Raw genomic sequence first — 16,511 nt, 5'->3', positions numbered from 1 at the left:
ATCATCATCATCATCATCATCATTATTATTATTATATTTTATTCAAAACCCCTGTGAGTCGGGCATAGAATATACCCACAGTATCCCCTGCTTGTCGTAAAAGACGACTAATAGGGGTTGAGTATTGGTCTGACAAGTCAACCTTGTAAAAAGCCACTTGTATGTTACGGAAACTTGAGGAAGAAAAGCAGAACTGATTAACTGGTCCAAACTCCTCGAGAGGCCTGCGAAACCTATCCCGTGGGCTGTTAATGCCCTTCTAAAAAAAATTGATGGATTATTATTCAATATTAAATGCCAAGTAATATTGTTTAACGTAATTATAAATAACATTTAATAACGTTGAATTTTTAATCAAATGAAATTTCACAATACGTGATTGTTTTAATAATAATATCAATCATCATCAATCTCAAAAATAATATCAACAAATTTTAATTAATTCGTATTGAGATGAAATTGTACAAAAAGTAATACGATGAAATTGATTCGATTTTACGTATATTATATATACATACAAACATGCATACAGGGAAAAAACTCAACTCGCACAATCTTAAAATATCATCAGAACTGAAGTAACTTGTAATTTATACATGTATGCACGTATATATCTGTACAGGGATAAACAGGAACAATAAATTTTCTTTTTCTATTAAATAATAAATCTGACTTAAGGCTCAAACGTATATCTACGTATACACGCATTAAAAATAACACAACGAAGTAACACGAGTCTATGCATACGAACATACACATGTAAAGAGAGAGAAATAGAAAGACAGAAAGAGAGAGAAACAGAGATAGAGAGAGAGTAAAAGCTTAGCATTCCCTCTCCTTTGGTCGTAAATAAATAATCGAACTGGCGTACTGACGTATTCAAGCCAGAGGCTAGCAGTCGTGAGAAAGAGTGAGGGTCGAGAAATCGCGAGAGTTGGAGTTGGAAGGCACCTTCCGCGGATATATCACGTGCAACGAGCCTTGGCAAGATGAAAGGGAACTTGCTCGAGTAAGTGAGAGAGAGAGAGAGAGAGAGAGAGAGAGAGAGAGAGAGAGAGAGAGAGAGAGAGAGAGAGAGAGAGAGAGAGAAGCAAAAAGGAATGTCTTTCGTAGAGCAGTACAGCTAAGGTTATCCACCCTCGCCCAGACGTAATTTCTCTGCATTAATGTTGCAAGTGTCAAGCTGGTTCTCTCATCGAAAAACTATGCCACAAGACTCAAGAGTAAACTCGAGTTCGGTTAAACTACACCTCCTGTTCTTCAGCTCCTGTCCTTATCTAGAGACACAGAGAGAAAGATAGATAGAATAAAAAAAAAAAAAAATTGTCCGCAATAATCGCATACCCGAGCGAAATCATTAAGGAAATCGCGTAGAAAAAAATTATCAAAGAGAAAGAATTATCAGAGTATCAAAGAAATATGAAGAAAAAAAAAAGAAGAATAAAAAAAGAAGGAAAAAAGAGATAGGGAATAATAGTCCATTTCATAAATAGTCCATTTAATAAAATGAATATTCTAAAAAGAAACAATGTTAAACGAGTAAAAAGAAAAAGAGGGAATGTATAAGTTATAGAAATTGTTTCTCTCCTTGTTCATTCGATCGGACATTACGAATGTTCGATTGTTCCTGGAGTTTCAAAGGTTAAACCATGATATACGTGCGTTAAATTCTCTCTCTCTCTCTCTCTCTCTCTCTCTCTCTCTCTCTCTCTCTCTCTCTCTCTCTCTCTCTCTCTTCCTCTTGACTTATTTGAATCCTTTCTCCCATGGAAATAAGTTCGTCCTCGTGGTTGTTGGACGATGGTCGTTCGTTCGTTGGCTTTCGTTTCTCTTTGAAGCGGTCAATTTCAATGTGCTTCGTTCGACCCCTAGCCACCCTACGACCACCCATCCACCCTCCGTCCATCCTGCCGTCGTCACCACCATCGCTGCCGCTGCCACCACCGCCGCGAGGGAAATTGCACGAGAGAATTGCATTTCCTTTGTCCTTTAAGCTCTCCTGTAAACCTGTGTATATATACATGTATATATATGTGTATGTGTACCTATATCTCGCTATGTAAGTGTATGTACATACGTGTGTAGCTTTGATCCTCCTGTTGGTGACCATTACCACTGACAAGGAAGATGTGTAGAATTGATTTCCGTGCTTTCCAACATCTCTTACTCAGGATAAGTCAACTTGGTGATTAATAGCCGAACGGCTGTTATCGATCGCCTCGGGAAAATTCAATTTCGTTGATTGCAAATGATTTTTTAATGACTCATTCATATACAAAGATATATCTAAATATGTATATATATATATATAATATATATATTAATAAAAATACTATAATATATATTTTATATACACATATACTATATATCATAATGTTAATACAACACGTAGGTCAAATGATCCTAAATGATTTTAAAGATCGATGCTGCAGGTCGCAATAATTGGAAATGATTTTTTCATGACTGATTTAATGACTCTTTCCTTTATATACTGATATTACAATAAACATATATATGTAGCATGATCGAAAAATTCCCGACAGATTTGAAAAAAATCAATTACCCTCATTCGAGCTAATCCTTTTCTGTTTCCTTTTCTTTCTTTTTTTTTTTTTTTTTTTTACATCGTAAAACCCTTAGAAACTCTTTTCAACGAACGAATGATGAAATCCAGGAAAAAGAACAAGAACAAAATTGTTTTGTTTGACGCGTGAGATCGTTTTGGAACAGGGAAGAGAATCTTTTTGAGATCGATCGCGAGATGTGTTTCAATGGGTATAACAAAGAGATTGGTTTGAGGTTGCACTCCCCTACCTATCTCTATCTATCTACCTACCCCTCTTTCTTCATTCTCTCTCTCTCCTCTCTTCTATCTACCTCTATCTACCTCCCCTCTCTCTATTCATTCTCTTCTCTCCTCTCTTCTCTTCCCTTCCCTTCCCTTCCCATCCCTTTCCTTTCCTTCCCTTCATTTCCCTTCTCTTCTCTTTCTCTCGCTTCTCTACTGGAACTTCCTATTCCTGAGTTGCTTTGGAACGCACGTGCATCTGACAGGAGTTAATTACACCATAAGGTAAAGAAGAAGAGAAAGAGATGAGGAAAAGAGGAGGGAAAAGGAATTATCGTGACAGTGCCACCATCTTTGTTGGACCATGGATTCGAATTGGCCGAAAAGATTTCTCTTGGAGTTTTCTCTCTCTTTCTCTCTCTCTTTCTCTCTGTCTCTGTCTCTATCTCTTTCTCTTTTTCTATCTTTCTCTTTCTACCTTTTTATTTCTCTCTTCTCTCTTGGAGAACTCGTCAAGCTCCAAATAAACGCACGGTCGTATCGGATTACGGTCGAACACGTCGAGAAGGAAAAGGAGATTAAATGTTTGTACGACCCAATTCCTGTGCGAAGTTCAGCACTCGCTGGCTAATCGCGCGAATTCGTCTCGAGTCCTTTTCGTCGATCGCCATTCTAACAAAGAAAAGCGACATTTTTTAATTACGCTATCTATGATTTAATATATAATTCTGTATGTATGTATGTATGCATGTATGTATGTTTGGATTAGCTATTGAGTATACATACATCTGTAAATACTATACTATATAGTATGTTTCTTATTAAAAATATTTCTTGATATCTTATATGTAAATAAATATGAAACTATAGAATTTGTTATTAAACAATGTCCGGTGTTTTATGTCTGACCAACTAAAGCTATAGTATTTTTTATTGAGAATATTTGATATCTTATATATAAATTTATATATAGAAAAAAACAGAGAGAGAGAGAGAGAGAGAGAAAAGAAAGAGTTATTTATAAAGACAAATGTAATATATTTTTTATGAAAAATTTTTAATATATTAAATTTTAAAGAAATAATACATTGATATCTTTCACTGAAAATTCTTTTACATTATTTATCGATCAACATAATGAACAAATAAATGTACTTTCTGTTTCTTTTTCTATATCGTCATTTTCTTTTTATTTATTTATTTTGTCTTTATTTTCGAGTCATCTCTTTGATAATCAGTTTCAAAGAAAATCGCTTACCTTTTAATTACGCTATAGTTTAATAATAAATCTCTGTACGTAAATACATAATTTACGTATAGTGTCTATCCTTTCTCTCTCTCTCTCTCTCTCTCTCTCTCTCTCTCTCTCTCTCTCTTTTTTATTTCTCTTTCTTTTTCTCGAGACAGACATTAAAAGATGAGCTTATTTCACAGTCGTGTCTTCTCGCTGAAACTCGATTCATCCATTAGAAAGAAGAGAAAAACGAGGATCGTAAAAAACGACGAGAGGCCATCGAATCGAAAGATGGAAATAAAGCTTAGCAGCATTTCCGTGCTACGGAAATCTGTCGATTCGATTTCGAGATCGGATATCTATATAATATATATATATATATATATATATATATATATATATATCAACATATGGGCATATATATGTCTATATGTATATATATATATATATATATATATATATATTCTCGATAACTCTGATGCAAAAGTTAAACATTGGAATGGTGGATTTTTACAGTATGTACTATACGTTTTCCATACTATAACGAATTTCAACGTATTTACCATCCCGAAAGATACGAATGAAACATGGGCTGCAAACGATATCCGGAATTCGATCGAACGACAGGAAAAAGGCAATTCATTCTTATTATTCCGTATATGCAATATTTATTTGAAAATTTTATAAAGGGAAGATATGAAAAATTTTGTTTAACTTTATATTCTCTCGCACATGACTATTTTCATTTTTTATTTGTACAATATAAATCAATCAATCAATTAATTAATATAAATTTCAAACGAATAATAAAGATAACAATAATAATAATAATTTTTAAGTTGTAATTATTAATGGAAATTCTTTTCTATTTGTTTATTTTTTTCTTCTTTCGATATTTTTTTACATATATTTTATATACTTTTTTCTGTTTTTAATTATCGATAACAAAGACGTAGACTAAAAGGTTTATACAATGTATACTTAATTGAAAGATATAATTCGAGTGAGCATTTTCGATCGATCTATCGATCCATTCGTTTCTCTTTCTCTTTTTTTCTTCCTTTTTTTTTGTCGATGACAGATCGTCGACAGTTGTCTTGATGGGGCTCGTTTCAATGAGAGGGTAAACGTTAGTCGAGAGTGGTAAATGGAACCAAAACAATAGACGTAGAAACGAGCTTACGGAAATAGCCCACTTAACTGTCCCTCCACAAAATGCATATATATATATATATATATATATATATATATACACATATATGTATATACATACATGGTTACTGACATCTCAATAGCGAACACTTTTTTTACTGACAACGATGTTCTCAATGTATTTTAATATCATTGTACCTACGATATAAATACGACCTGAGAGTCACATTTCGTGTTACAATAAATCCCTATTTATATTCTGTTCCATTTAAAATAAGATCTCTCTGTATTATATTATTTGTTTCAATTCGTAAATCAACATCTATCTCGAAATAAAATTTACATAGCACAATATTTACGGTAAATATGAACAGGACTTTAATTACGATAAGATGCATTAGTTGCAGAGCTCGAGCTCTCACTCTTTATGGATTCTCTTACTCAAACGACAAGGAAAGAAAAAAAAAAAGAGAAACAAAAAAAGAAGAGAAGAGAAAAATAATTTACAAAAGAAAAAGCTGAGGAACGTAATATACGATTAATTGAAATGTACTTGTCCATTTTGTGATATCATAAATCTTGGAAAATTCTGGTAACTTGTAGTAACTTTTGATAAATACGACATTCGAGAAGACGTGTCGATCATGAATTCATAAATGAAGAAAAGATCGACGTATGAATGGATTTAATTGAATAAAGAATGAAACGAATCAATTAGAATTCAATCGTCCTTGAATATGTTTCACATGTCATTAATCACGACGATCGGATCGATCGAGTTCTCCCGTGTAAATTCGATTTCATCGAAGAAGTTAACGTATAAGTAATATCTCCTGGTTTCATCGTATTCGAACGTATTCGACGTACTATGTATAACTAGATGTACATAACGCTTATATATACCTAAACCCATGGGTTTATACCAGCGTGTATCGATTCGTGTATGACGCGACGATGTTTTCCTTGGATCTACGCTTGACTCCTTCTCAGATTGATTTAGAGATATCTACATATTAGGGCTATACATATACAGATATTAACGGATACATATACATATATGGAATTAATACAAGTATATGAAGCTAATGTATATAAGCACTTTCATTATATAGCATATACATATATATATATATGTGTGTGTGTGTATGTATGTGTATATATAATATATACGTATGCATGCATGCATGTATGTATATATATATATATATATATATATGTGTATACATGTATGTGTATATATATATATATACATATACGACGTGTCAAAGCCGGAGTAGCATTCACGTTTGATGAAACTAATACCACGACTATGATCCAATTTATACCCCATTATAATTCGCAGTTAGAAATATATCAAAATGTCATCTGTTCGTACGAATGTAACGTAAGTACATTCTGCAATAGCAGACGTTTGAAAAATTATAAAGAATGTTTCATTTTCTAAACCATGAATTCGATCGAACTTTGAAAATAGCCAAAAAGAGTAATCATAGAAAAGTAATAAGGGCAAGTATCGAATCTGACGATATAATTTCAAACTATTATCGTTCTATTCAAAGGAAAGTTTTTGGACATCGTTATTAGTAACTATTTATATGCTATGAGATTTATCACAGCATCCGTTTATAAGTCATTGTTAGAAACAGATCGAGATGTCATCTGTCTGTTCGAATGAACATCTTGCAATAGTTGACATTTGAAAAATTACAAAGGAACATCTTTTTTTTATATTTTGTATAGCTTGAATCCGATGGAACTTTGAAAAGGACGAAAGTATCGAAAGAAAATGGTTCAATGAAATTTTTCATTGATATAAAATTCATGAAATATTTCGAACGATCAATTTGATAAACGTCATTGTAAAAAAACGTTTCTAATATAAAAAAAAATAAAACTGTAAATAAAAAAATAAAAAATAGAAAGAAAAATAATAAAGTATTAAATGTTAAATAATAATAATAATAATAATAATAATAATAATAATAAAAATAATAATTCTTGCAATAGTTTAGTACTATTATTCATAACGAAAGACATTAGTAGTATCTAGTAGTGCTAGTGGTCGACGAATCGGTCGAATGAAAATTACAAGGAGAATAACGCCTACTTTACAACTAGCAGTTACATTCGAGAGTGCTTCGTGGTTTTACAGGCATGGGAAGACTGCTTGGCTAGCAATTTACGTCGAGAGAAACTACTCGGAAAATTAATCTTCGACGATTAACCGTGAAAATCGTTTAATACCTTTCGTTCGTATCTAGCTAACTTTGAATTTCATACTTGAACATTTTAAGACAATATAGTACGTAAGAGATGAAGCATTTGCATTGTTATATTCGACCAATCTCCACATATAAATTTTATAGGATTATTTTAGAACAGTCTATGATTTCGAAATACAATAGAAATATTTCTATAACATTATACAGGAATAGATTAATCTAAATTAATAAAAAAGTTTCATAGTAATATGGAGATCGGACGATTTTTAAATTCAACAGAAAATTCATCAGCAATTGTACATACAATTTTTTACCTGAAAAAGAATATATTGCTTTTATAGCGTCATAAAATAGATTACTATAGTCTAACTAATAATCGTAAGAAAATTACAGAGTTATCTCTCGATCAGGTGACTTTGAAGTTCAAACTAAAAATTGATTAATTTTCTGTAACCGAACCAACCAATTGTTTCACGTTTGTAGTAACAAGAAGAGAAAATGTTGATAGTTCAGAATGTGGATCGTTCGAACGAACGAACGAACGAACGAAGGAACGATCTATCTAACTGACTAACGAACCAACGATCGATCGATCTTGATCGACCGGTCGATCGATCGAGTGATCGATCGATCGTTCGGTCGAATCAAGTTAAATGCGGTTTCGCACGCGGACGCGTCGTTCGTTTGATAATCAAAGCCCTGACACATGGCTAGCTGTCGCGTTACTCGTGTACTCGTAACACGGTACTCGTGTACCTAGTTCACCCACTTGATCAGCCACGTCGAATTAACCAACGATCAGTGTACTCCACGTAACGTATCTATCGACGATTTCTAAAAACTGTTGCTTAGCCTAAAACCCCCATCTAAAATAGGGAACACGATAGGACACGACAAGACACGACGTAACCGTGACACGACAAGACGACACGATTACACATTGTCGACACGAATCAAACTTCTTTCTTTCATTTTTCTTTTATTTTCCTTTTTTCGGATAAATTTATCCGTGAGAAATAAATAAAAAAAAAAAAAAAAGAAAAGGTAGAACGATATCTTTCGACGACGTTTTAGGGGCGGAACTGGGCGGGACTGGGGGCGGTATGATGGGGCTGAGATGTTGGAAGTAAGGGGTCAGTACCACTCGTCGAGTCTGGTAAACGTAAAGTAGAGTAATAAAAAGGTAAAATATATTTATGTCCTCGTAAATTACAATAAGATATCTGACGACATTTTTCTTTGCTTCTATTCGATAAGTCTTACCGAACATTTTATGTTCGGTCCTCGTAAAATGGTTATAAAAAGGGAAATATCCAAAGTCGATAAAGTTTACCATATCGATTGTAACGTGAAGAAGAGAGAGAGAGAGATAGAGAGAGAAGTAGAGAAAAATGCAATGCTGAGATAAACGTAGAGAAGGACGGAAAGTTAATCGTTCGAAAAGCTATTAAAAACGAAACGACAAAAGTATTGAGACCAGAAAGAAGAATCGATATATTGTGGTGACCTTTTTCTGTTTTTCTTAAGTATCATACGAAACGTAAAAACAGAGAGAAAGAGAACAAGAAAGAGAGAGAGAGAGAGAGAGAAATAGATAGATGAATTATAATGAACGAGTACAATGTTGTTATACGTTGAACTTAAATAGAATAGATATCTATGCAAATTAATAAATGAGTATTGTGGAATAGAGTTTTGTCATTGTATATAGATGTATATGGATATATCTACTCGTTGAAATATTATCGAGTTTGTATATATATGTGTATATATATATATATATGTTTGTGAAAAGAATCGTGATTTATTTTCTGTATCATATATTGTCAGGGAAAAAAAAAGAAAAAAGATAAATGGAGGAAAAAAGAAGTTATTGAAAATTATATTCCACAGAAGCCCTGTCAACTCATTTCAAAATGAAAATCCCTAGACAAAAGTGAGAGACCGTAGTTAGATCTATAAAATCGATAAATAAAAATATCTCTCTAGAAATAGAAGAATTTTGTAGTGTACGATAGACGTGGGTGAGTCGAATACATACGTGGTCTCTTTTATATCACCTGTAAATTGAACAATTTTTTTCTCCTCCTTTTTTCTTTCCCTTTTTCCTTTTTTTTTTCTTTTTTTTTTTCCTTTTTTCTTTTTTGTAGACCGAATTAAAGTGAGCAGAACGCACGAACGGTTAACTCGAAACGACACGTGGAAACTCTCAAAATTGATTAACTCGTTGTAGCGACGTTACCGTACCCGAACGCGATTTGTTTCGCGGAATGATTGACAGTTTTATCATTTACGGGATGAGAATGACATGCTCGGCACCAAGGCCGTACCCAATCGGGTTCTGTAATTAACGTCATACACCGAGTCAATACCACCGTGCAATTCGCCACAGAAATACTCGCGCTTTAATTTACTCTACGTAATTTCTCTGTCGGCGAGAGTTTAAACGTCCTACAAATTTATCGATATAATTCGTTAACAATGTCCATCGGTGAGAACACCGATCTAAATAATATCTATGTGAACATTTTAAAAAGAGAAGGATAAATTGATGAAATTAAAACAAAAAAAAAAAAAAGAGAAAGAGAAAAAAAGTAGAGTAACAAACAAACGCTTTACCACGCGGGCGCAATAATAAAACTTCTCTGGCGTACGTTTGTTTTTATTTTATTTCTTTATTTTGCTTTTTTCCTATCCCACTTACACCCCGTTCCCCCATATCAACGATATTTACCTTCGGCGCTTTACTCTTTCACATGTCTCTCACAATTTTTTCTTTTTTCGTTTTTTTTCCTCGAGAATCTCTCTCCCTCTGTAATATTCTCTTTTGGCACGAAAAGAAGCGTCAAAGTACATACACCCGCATACACACATGGACGCGTATACATAAATACATAAATACATATATACATAGATAGATAGATAGATAGATAGATAGATAGATAGATAGATAGATAGACAAATACATACATACGTTAGCTAAACGAAAGGATCATAAAAAATGGTCGATCGTAAAGTCAAGTATTGAACCCGATGGTATAGTTGAAGCTGTGAAAACTACACAATCGTACACATAAGTACACACATACGTACAAGCCAAGGGCTTCGCATAAGGGTACGAAGTACTGTAGATAATAGTCTCACATTCTAAGCAGACGTATACTTGTCGCGCTTGGTTGCTTCCTTGCAAGTTGCAACGTTGAAAAGCACAGAACAGAACAGAATAAAGCAGAACAGAACAGAACAGAACAGAACAGAATAGCACAGCATAGCACAGCACGGCACAGCACAGCATAGCACCAAAGAAGGCAATCAATATGCCAGTGACACCATGGACACGCAAAGAGTCATACGAAGCATCGTCATCTTTTATTCATGGTGCGTGTCGCCCTCACTTTACCCCCTCCAGCCCTCCGGCCCTTTTTCCAACCCTCTCCCTTTCCCTAACCCTCTTCCTCCCCTTTCAACCAACGTCACCCTTCTTTCTTCATCCCCTTTTCTTCTTCGTCTTCTTCTTCTTCTTCATCTTCTTCTTCCTCTCTTCTTCTTCTTCTTTTTCTTTTTCTTTTTCTTTTTCTTTTTCTTTTGCTACTACGACTACTTTTTCATCCCTCCAGCGACATTTTTTTTCATTTCCTTCTATTGCACTCAACGGTTAACCGTTAAGAAGTGCATGCTAACCTATTTTTCGTCCTTCGAACCTTCGATCCTCCCGTTCGCGAAAAGTTCGCATAATTTATTTATTTTATTATTTTTTTTTTTTTTTATTTCATTTGATTCTTTTTCTTATTCCTTTTTTCCCCTTTTCTTTGTTCTTCTTTTTTTGTAGGGCTCTATCCTTGTCCTCTTATTTTTTCCTTTCTTTCTACCCCTTCTTCAAAGAAACTCACCGCACCAAAAAGCATACCTCACAATGGAATTCGTTAACGAAAAGTGAATTAATCGCTATGTCCAGTCGTCGATTGGAAAATGTCGAGCGTTTAACATCGTTTTTCTGAAAGCTCGTTTTCCACTGTAATGACACTTTTAACGTTTCAATTAGTCCTGAATAGTATATTAGCCTTTCTCTCTCTCTCCCTCTCCTTCTCTCTCTCTCTCTCTCGTTACATTATCCAAACACAAAGAGAGAGAATAAGAGAGAATGAGACAGAGAAATTTCAGCTGATATAATCAGTTTACGTTACACACGGAGGACAACAAGAAGATCTACTACCCATTTTAACGCAAACATCGTTCCATCGAATTTCTGTTCTCCATTAATATCTGTTTATTTTTGTATTTACAGATTGTACACAAAGGGAAAGAGAGAGAGAGAGAGAGAGAGAGAGAGAGAAAGTGAGCGAGAAAGACAGTCAATATCCCCATTGTATACGTGATTATCAAGGAATCAAATGGGAATTCGAAATATTTGTTATCTCTTTATACACATACATATGTATATGCATACATATATTTTTTTATACAAGCACATATATTTCTTTTCTTTTTTTTTTTTTTTTATCAAATCGGATCTCTTTACGGTTTTCGTAGCAACCACAACAATTTAATGGATAAACAATAATGTTCATTTAACGCGCATACGCCTTTAATAAACGGTTTATATATACCTAACGGCGGCTCATACACATAGCTTTTATGTATATGGGCAGGTGCATAGAGAGGACCTAGCAGTAATTAAAGGGACGGCTATGGTAACAGGAGGCGTTCGCAAATAGCCGTCCATTTCAGGAGCAATAAATTTCTGAACTAGTCATAGCGTTAGTATGGTAGAAACGTTCTCTAACGAGAAATCGAATGTTTCTCTCTCTCTCTCTCTCTCTCTCTCTGTCTCTTTCTCTCTCTTTCTCTCTTTTTAGCTTACTCGATGAAATCGTATCAGAAACGAGATTTTAAAAAAAAAGAAGAAAAGAAAAATAAACAAAAAATTGATCGAATGAGAAATCATTCTTTTTTTCTGATTTTCTTTCTCTCTCTCTCTCTCTCTCTCTCTCTCTCTCTCTCTCTCTCTCTCTCTCTCTCTCTCTGTCTTTTTACATATGTATATATCGAAAAGTTGAAAAAACAAAGAAAGTCTTTTGTAAACTATAACAATGAATAGTTTCGTACCTTCGAAAATATTGTTTGACAAGTTTTTAATATCGTTCGTTGCAAAATCGAGAATGCATGCGTACTCGTCGTAATAAAGAAACGCAGGTTGAATTATCGTCGAAGTTTCTATTTTCTTTTTGTTTCTTCTATTTTCTTTTCTTTTTTTCTTTCTCGTTTCTTTTCTTTTTTTGTTTTTTGCAAATAGCAATTTGAGCACACGCAAACCAACGCTTTAAAAGCTCATTTTAATTTCCGATCTTCAATTAGACGCTCCCGTAAATTCACCGAGTATAGAGGAAGAAAAGCAGAAAAAAAAGAAGAAATGAAAAGAAAAAATGAAAAGAAAAGGAAAGAATTAGAACTAGATCTTTTAACATGCTAAAGCTTCTTTTTTTGTTTTAATATTCATCGTTGTTAATTAAAGAAGCATTATTACGTAGTTTAAATATTAATACAGAATAGAGAGAAAGAAAGAGAAAGACTTATTATCATATATGTACACTTATATATTTACATACATACATACATACATACATACATATATATATATAGAAAGTATAATATGCGAGAGAGTTCATTCCTTAACGGAGATACGTTGTAAAAAAAAAAAAAAAAAAAAAAAAAACAGAGAAAAAAAGAAAAATTTTGTTTGATGTTTTGTCTTTCCTCGTTACGAAGAAACTAATAATGTGAATGTTCTTTCCACAGAAATAAAGGCTAATTTGCTACTATATATATATATATATATATATATGATCTGTGCGTCTATAGTATAGCAATTACAGTAATTCCAATTATTAGTGGCGTATGCTTTACGTTTTAACCGATTGAATTTTCAACAAGCTTGTCTTCTCATTGTTTCTTCTACCGATTCGACTTCGTCGAACGTTGATAAATAGAATTTACTCAACCACATCGTTGATTCGATTTATAATGGTAAAACGAGTGAGGAGCAACTTGTGGTTACGTTATCCCCTCTCTCTCTCTCTCTTTCCCTTTCTCTTTCTCTCTATCTATCTCTCTATCGATACATTTGTACGTCGCATCGACTACGAGATTCGATACTTCGCACTTTCTCGAATAAATCGACCCAATGATTTGCCAATTCGTTCAAAGAGTTCAGATAAATGGGATGAGCATAGAGAGGAGAGAAAAATGAAAAGAAAGAAAAGGAAAAAGAAAAGAAATTTCCCTTTCGATTTTTTATCTTATAACTTTCTCATTTCAGATAACATGGATAAGACGAAAGGACAAACAACTTTTGACACTAGGAAAACTCACGTATTCCATAGACACGAGATTTATCGTTTTACAGGATAAACCTAATTGGAATTTATTGATTAAAAACGTTAAACAAGAGGACGCTGGTATCTACGAGTGTCACGTGAGATAATTTCTTATTAATTTCTTACTATAACTATCTACTTAATGGTAATGTAATAATATATATATAAACGAGCTATCTATAAATCAGTTCGAGGGAAGCGCCTTAATACAGGCAACCTCTTCTACACGAACGTTCTTTGGTCTAGATATCTATCTACGAACATATTGCCTATATTAAGGAGCTCGATAAAGTTTCTTAACATCAAATATGTGTAAGTACCTCTTAGGGAACACGATTATCGTTTAAGATAGAATAGTTGCCTATATTAAGACGTTATCTTTAGTATTATCATAAATAATAAAAAGATCAAAATTTATCAATTTCTATATAACCATATCGTTTGTTTTACCATGATTTATACATAGCTATTTTGAAAAGTTATTAACGATATATATTACTTGATGTAATATACGTAGTTGAGGATGTTATTTAGTTATGACTTGACTCTTCTATACTGTCATTTATCAATGAGTTCTAATCCAATCTCAAAGAGACGACCTCGTTTCACGGGATATATTCCAATATGTCTGATCCGCGAACACAATACGTTTATATTAATCTCATAAGATAGCATACCAATGGCGATGGTGATGGATCGTACGGTCGACAGTAGTAGAGGTTTATCTTGGACAAACAGTAGCTATGACCGGTCACGCTCATAGAATACTAGGCGATAGTATAATACCAATACTATATAGATAGAATACACGTAGTAGAGAGAACTACAACCGGACAATAACTACTATACTTCCTGAAAAGCTTCGACAATAGAATAACCTAATCTAAATCTCTCTATCTCTTTAGAGGTTTTCTTTATTTCTTTTCTCTTTCTCTCACTTCTAAATCTGAAACAGAATACATTTAATACTTTATAAGACGCGACTTAAACGTATTCCCTTGAAGAAAACTGCAGGATCGAACAAATATCTTTAAATGATTCGTGACAATGGAAATTAATTCATTTCGAAACCTACTTTTACGATTATTTTCTTTCCATATCGTAAAGCTAAAAGTTTTGTTGTCTAAAATGCTTAATCATTAATTAAGCTTATGAATTATCGATTTCTTTTTTTTTTTAAATTATTTTGGGAACTTTTTTCTTGATCTTTCTTATATAAAAAGTGAACTCTCTACTATTACGAATTTATCGTAATCGTTGTATTTTTTCTTTCTTTTTTTTTTTTTTTTTTTTCATTAAAATTTTTAAGATACAAACGGAACCAGTGAGACAGCGATTGATACGTCTGAACATTACCAATGCCTACTCCGTTATACCAGGAAGTCCAGATTTACACGTCAAACAAGGCTCGAACTTACGTTTGGAATGTCGATTGATGGCCTTCGCAGAAACACCGAGTTTCATATTCTGGTATCGCGACGATCGTATGATCAATTACGATGACGAGCCTGGAGTTAAGATCGAAGCTACGAAAAATGGATCTGTACTTCTCGTAGGTAACGTTAGATTATCCCACGGTGCTAATTATACTTGCTTACCGAGCAATGCAAGGCCTACTTACATCAGAATACACGTTATCGAAGGTCAGTCGAACAATTATTACTATTATTAATATTATTATTATTGTTACTTTTATGAAACAAGATCGTAAAAAATTATGGGGAACAAAAGAGGGAAAAAATTTTGATTAATAATGTAAAAATAACTACTATTTTTTCATAAAATTCTTTTAATTTAGATTTGTTAGTTTTACCATTTGAACGATGAAATTAACGAAGATTCAAAAAAAAAAAAAAAAAAAAGAAAGAAGGAAATAGAAATCGATCTATTATTTTTTTTTTTCTTTTGAGAAAAAAAAAGAAAAAAAAAATATTTTTTAAATTTAGACAATTTCGAGCCACTCTGTATTTGTCGTATACTTTATAATACGTTTATGTACCGTGAGAGAATAAAAGACATTGAAAACAGAAGTTCATCGAAATGGAAAGATAATGGAAAAACTCGACGTAGTGCATACAAACGAGAAATGAAATCAAACCGAGACTCATGGCACCACAAGATATCAAATTTATATCTATACTATCTGTATTTCGGTAAGAAATAAAAAAAATAAGAAAAGAGAAAAAGAAGAAGAAGAAGAACGACTATAACAAAAAAAAAAAAAAAAAATTCGACGATATTTAATCCGCTTCCGTATAATACGGTATATCGAACGTGATCGTGAAAAAATTTATCGAAAGTCAAGTTTCTTTTTATAATAAATCGACGTAGATAAAAAACATTAGATACGTTCGTGAGATCTATATTTCATAATAGATTAAACCTTCTTAATTCTAAAGATTTTATATTGGTTCGATTTAATTTGTTTAATTACAGAGGAAGAAAATCCAGCAGCGATGCACGATAGTGGCGATCGAAGAAGTTCTACATCTAACGCAAGAAACAACGTTGGCTATTTTTACTTTCTAATATTTTTTTCTCTCGGAGCTTTCGAATTGATCTTTCCGAAAACTTACTTATTAACAACGTGACTGCCAATTTCTCTATCTCAGTCTTTCTAATATCTTTTATCGATGTAAGTTTTATCAAATATTATCAATAATCGGTGAACATCGATGTTATAAAAACGATCGTTTTGTCATTGAAATGATTAATGAGAATAAAATTATTATTTCTCAAGA

The 16,511-nt window shown here is 33.0% G+C and overlaps 1 protein-coding gene across 3 annotated transcripts in view; it reads left to right on the top strand.

Moving 5' to 3' along the window:
* LOC122636250 overlaps positions 1-16,511 on the top strand; it is a 60,708-nt gene extending 44,197 nt beyond the window's left edge. For 2 of the 3 annotated variants that reach the window (XM_043827270.1, XM_043827269.1), the window contains exons 6-8: positions 13,713-13,868; positions 15,080-15,413; positions 16,207-16,510. In XM_043827270.1, coding sequence (XP_043683205.1) covers positions 13,713-13,868; positions 15,080-15,413; positions 16,207-16,361 — 645 coding nt within the window. In that variant the 3' untranslated portion in view covers positions 16,362-16,510. Of the gene's footprint in view, positions 1-13,712; positions 13,869-15,079; positions 15,414-16,206 lie in introns of all 3 variants that reach the window. The other variant, XM_043827271.1, reaches the window with a different exon arrangement.

The sequence above is a fragment of the Vespula pensylvanica genome, chromosome 21 (assembly GCF_014466175.1).
Source record: "Vespula pensylvanica isolate Volc-1 chromosome 21, ASM1446617v1, whole genome shotgun sequence".
Lineage (NCBI taxonomy): Eukaryota > Metazoa > Arthropoda > Insecta > Hymenoptera > Vespidae > Vespula > Vespula pensylvanica.
Note: the sequence above shows the minus strand (reverse complement) of the source record. Positions and strands in the feature narration are given on the sequence as shown.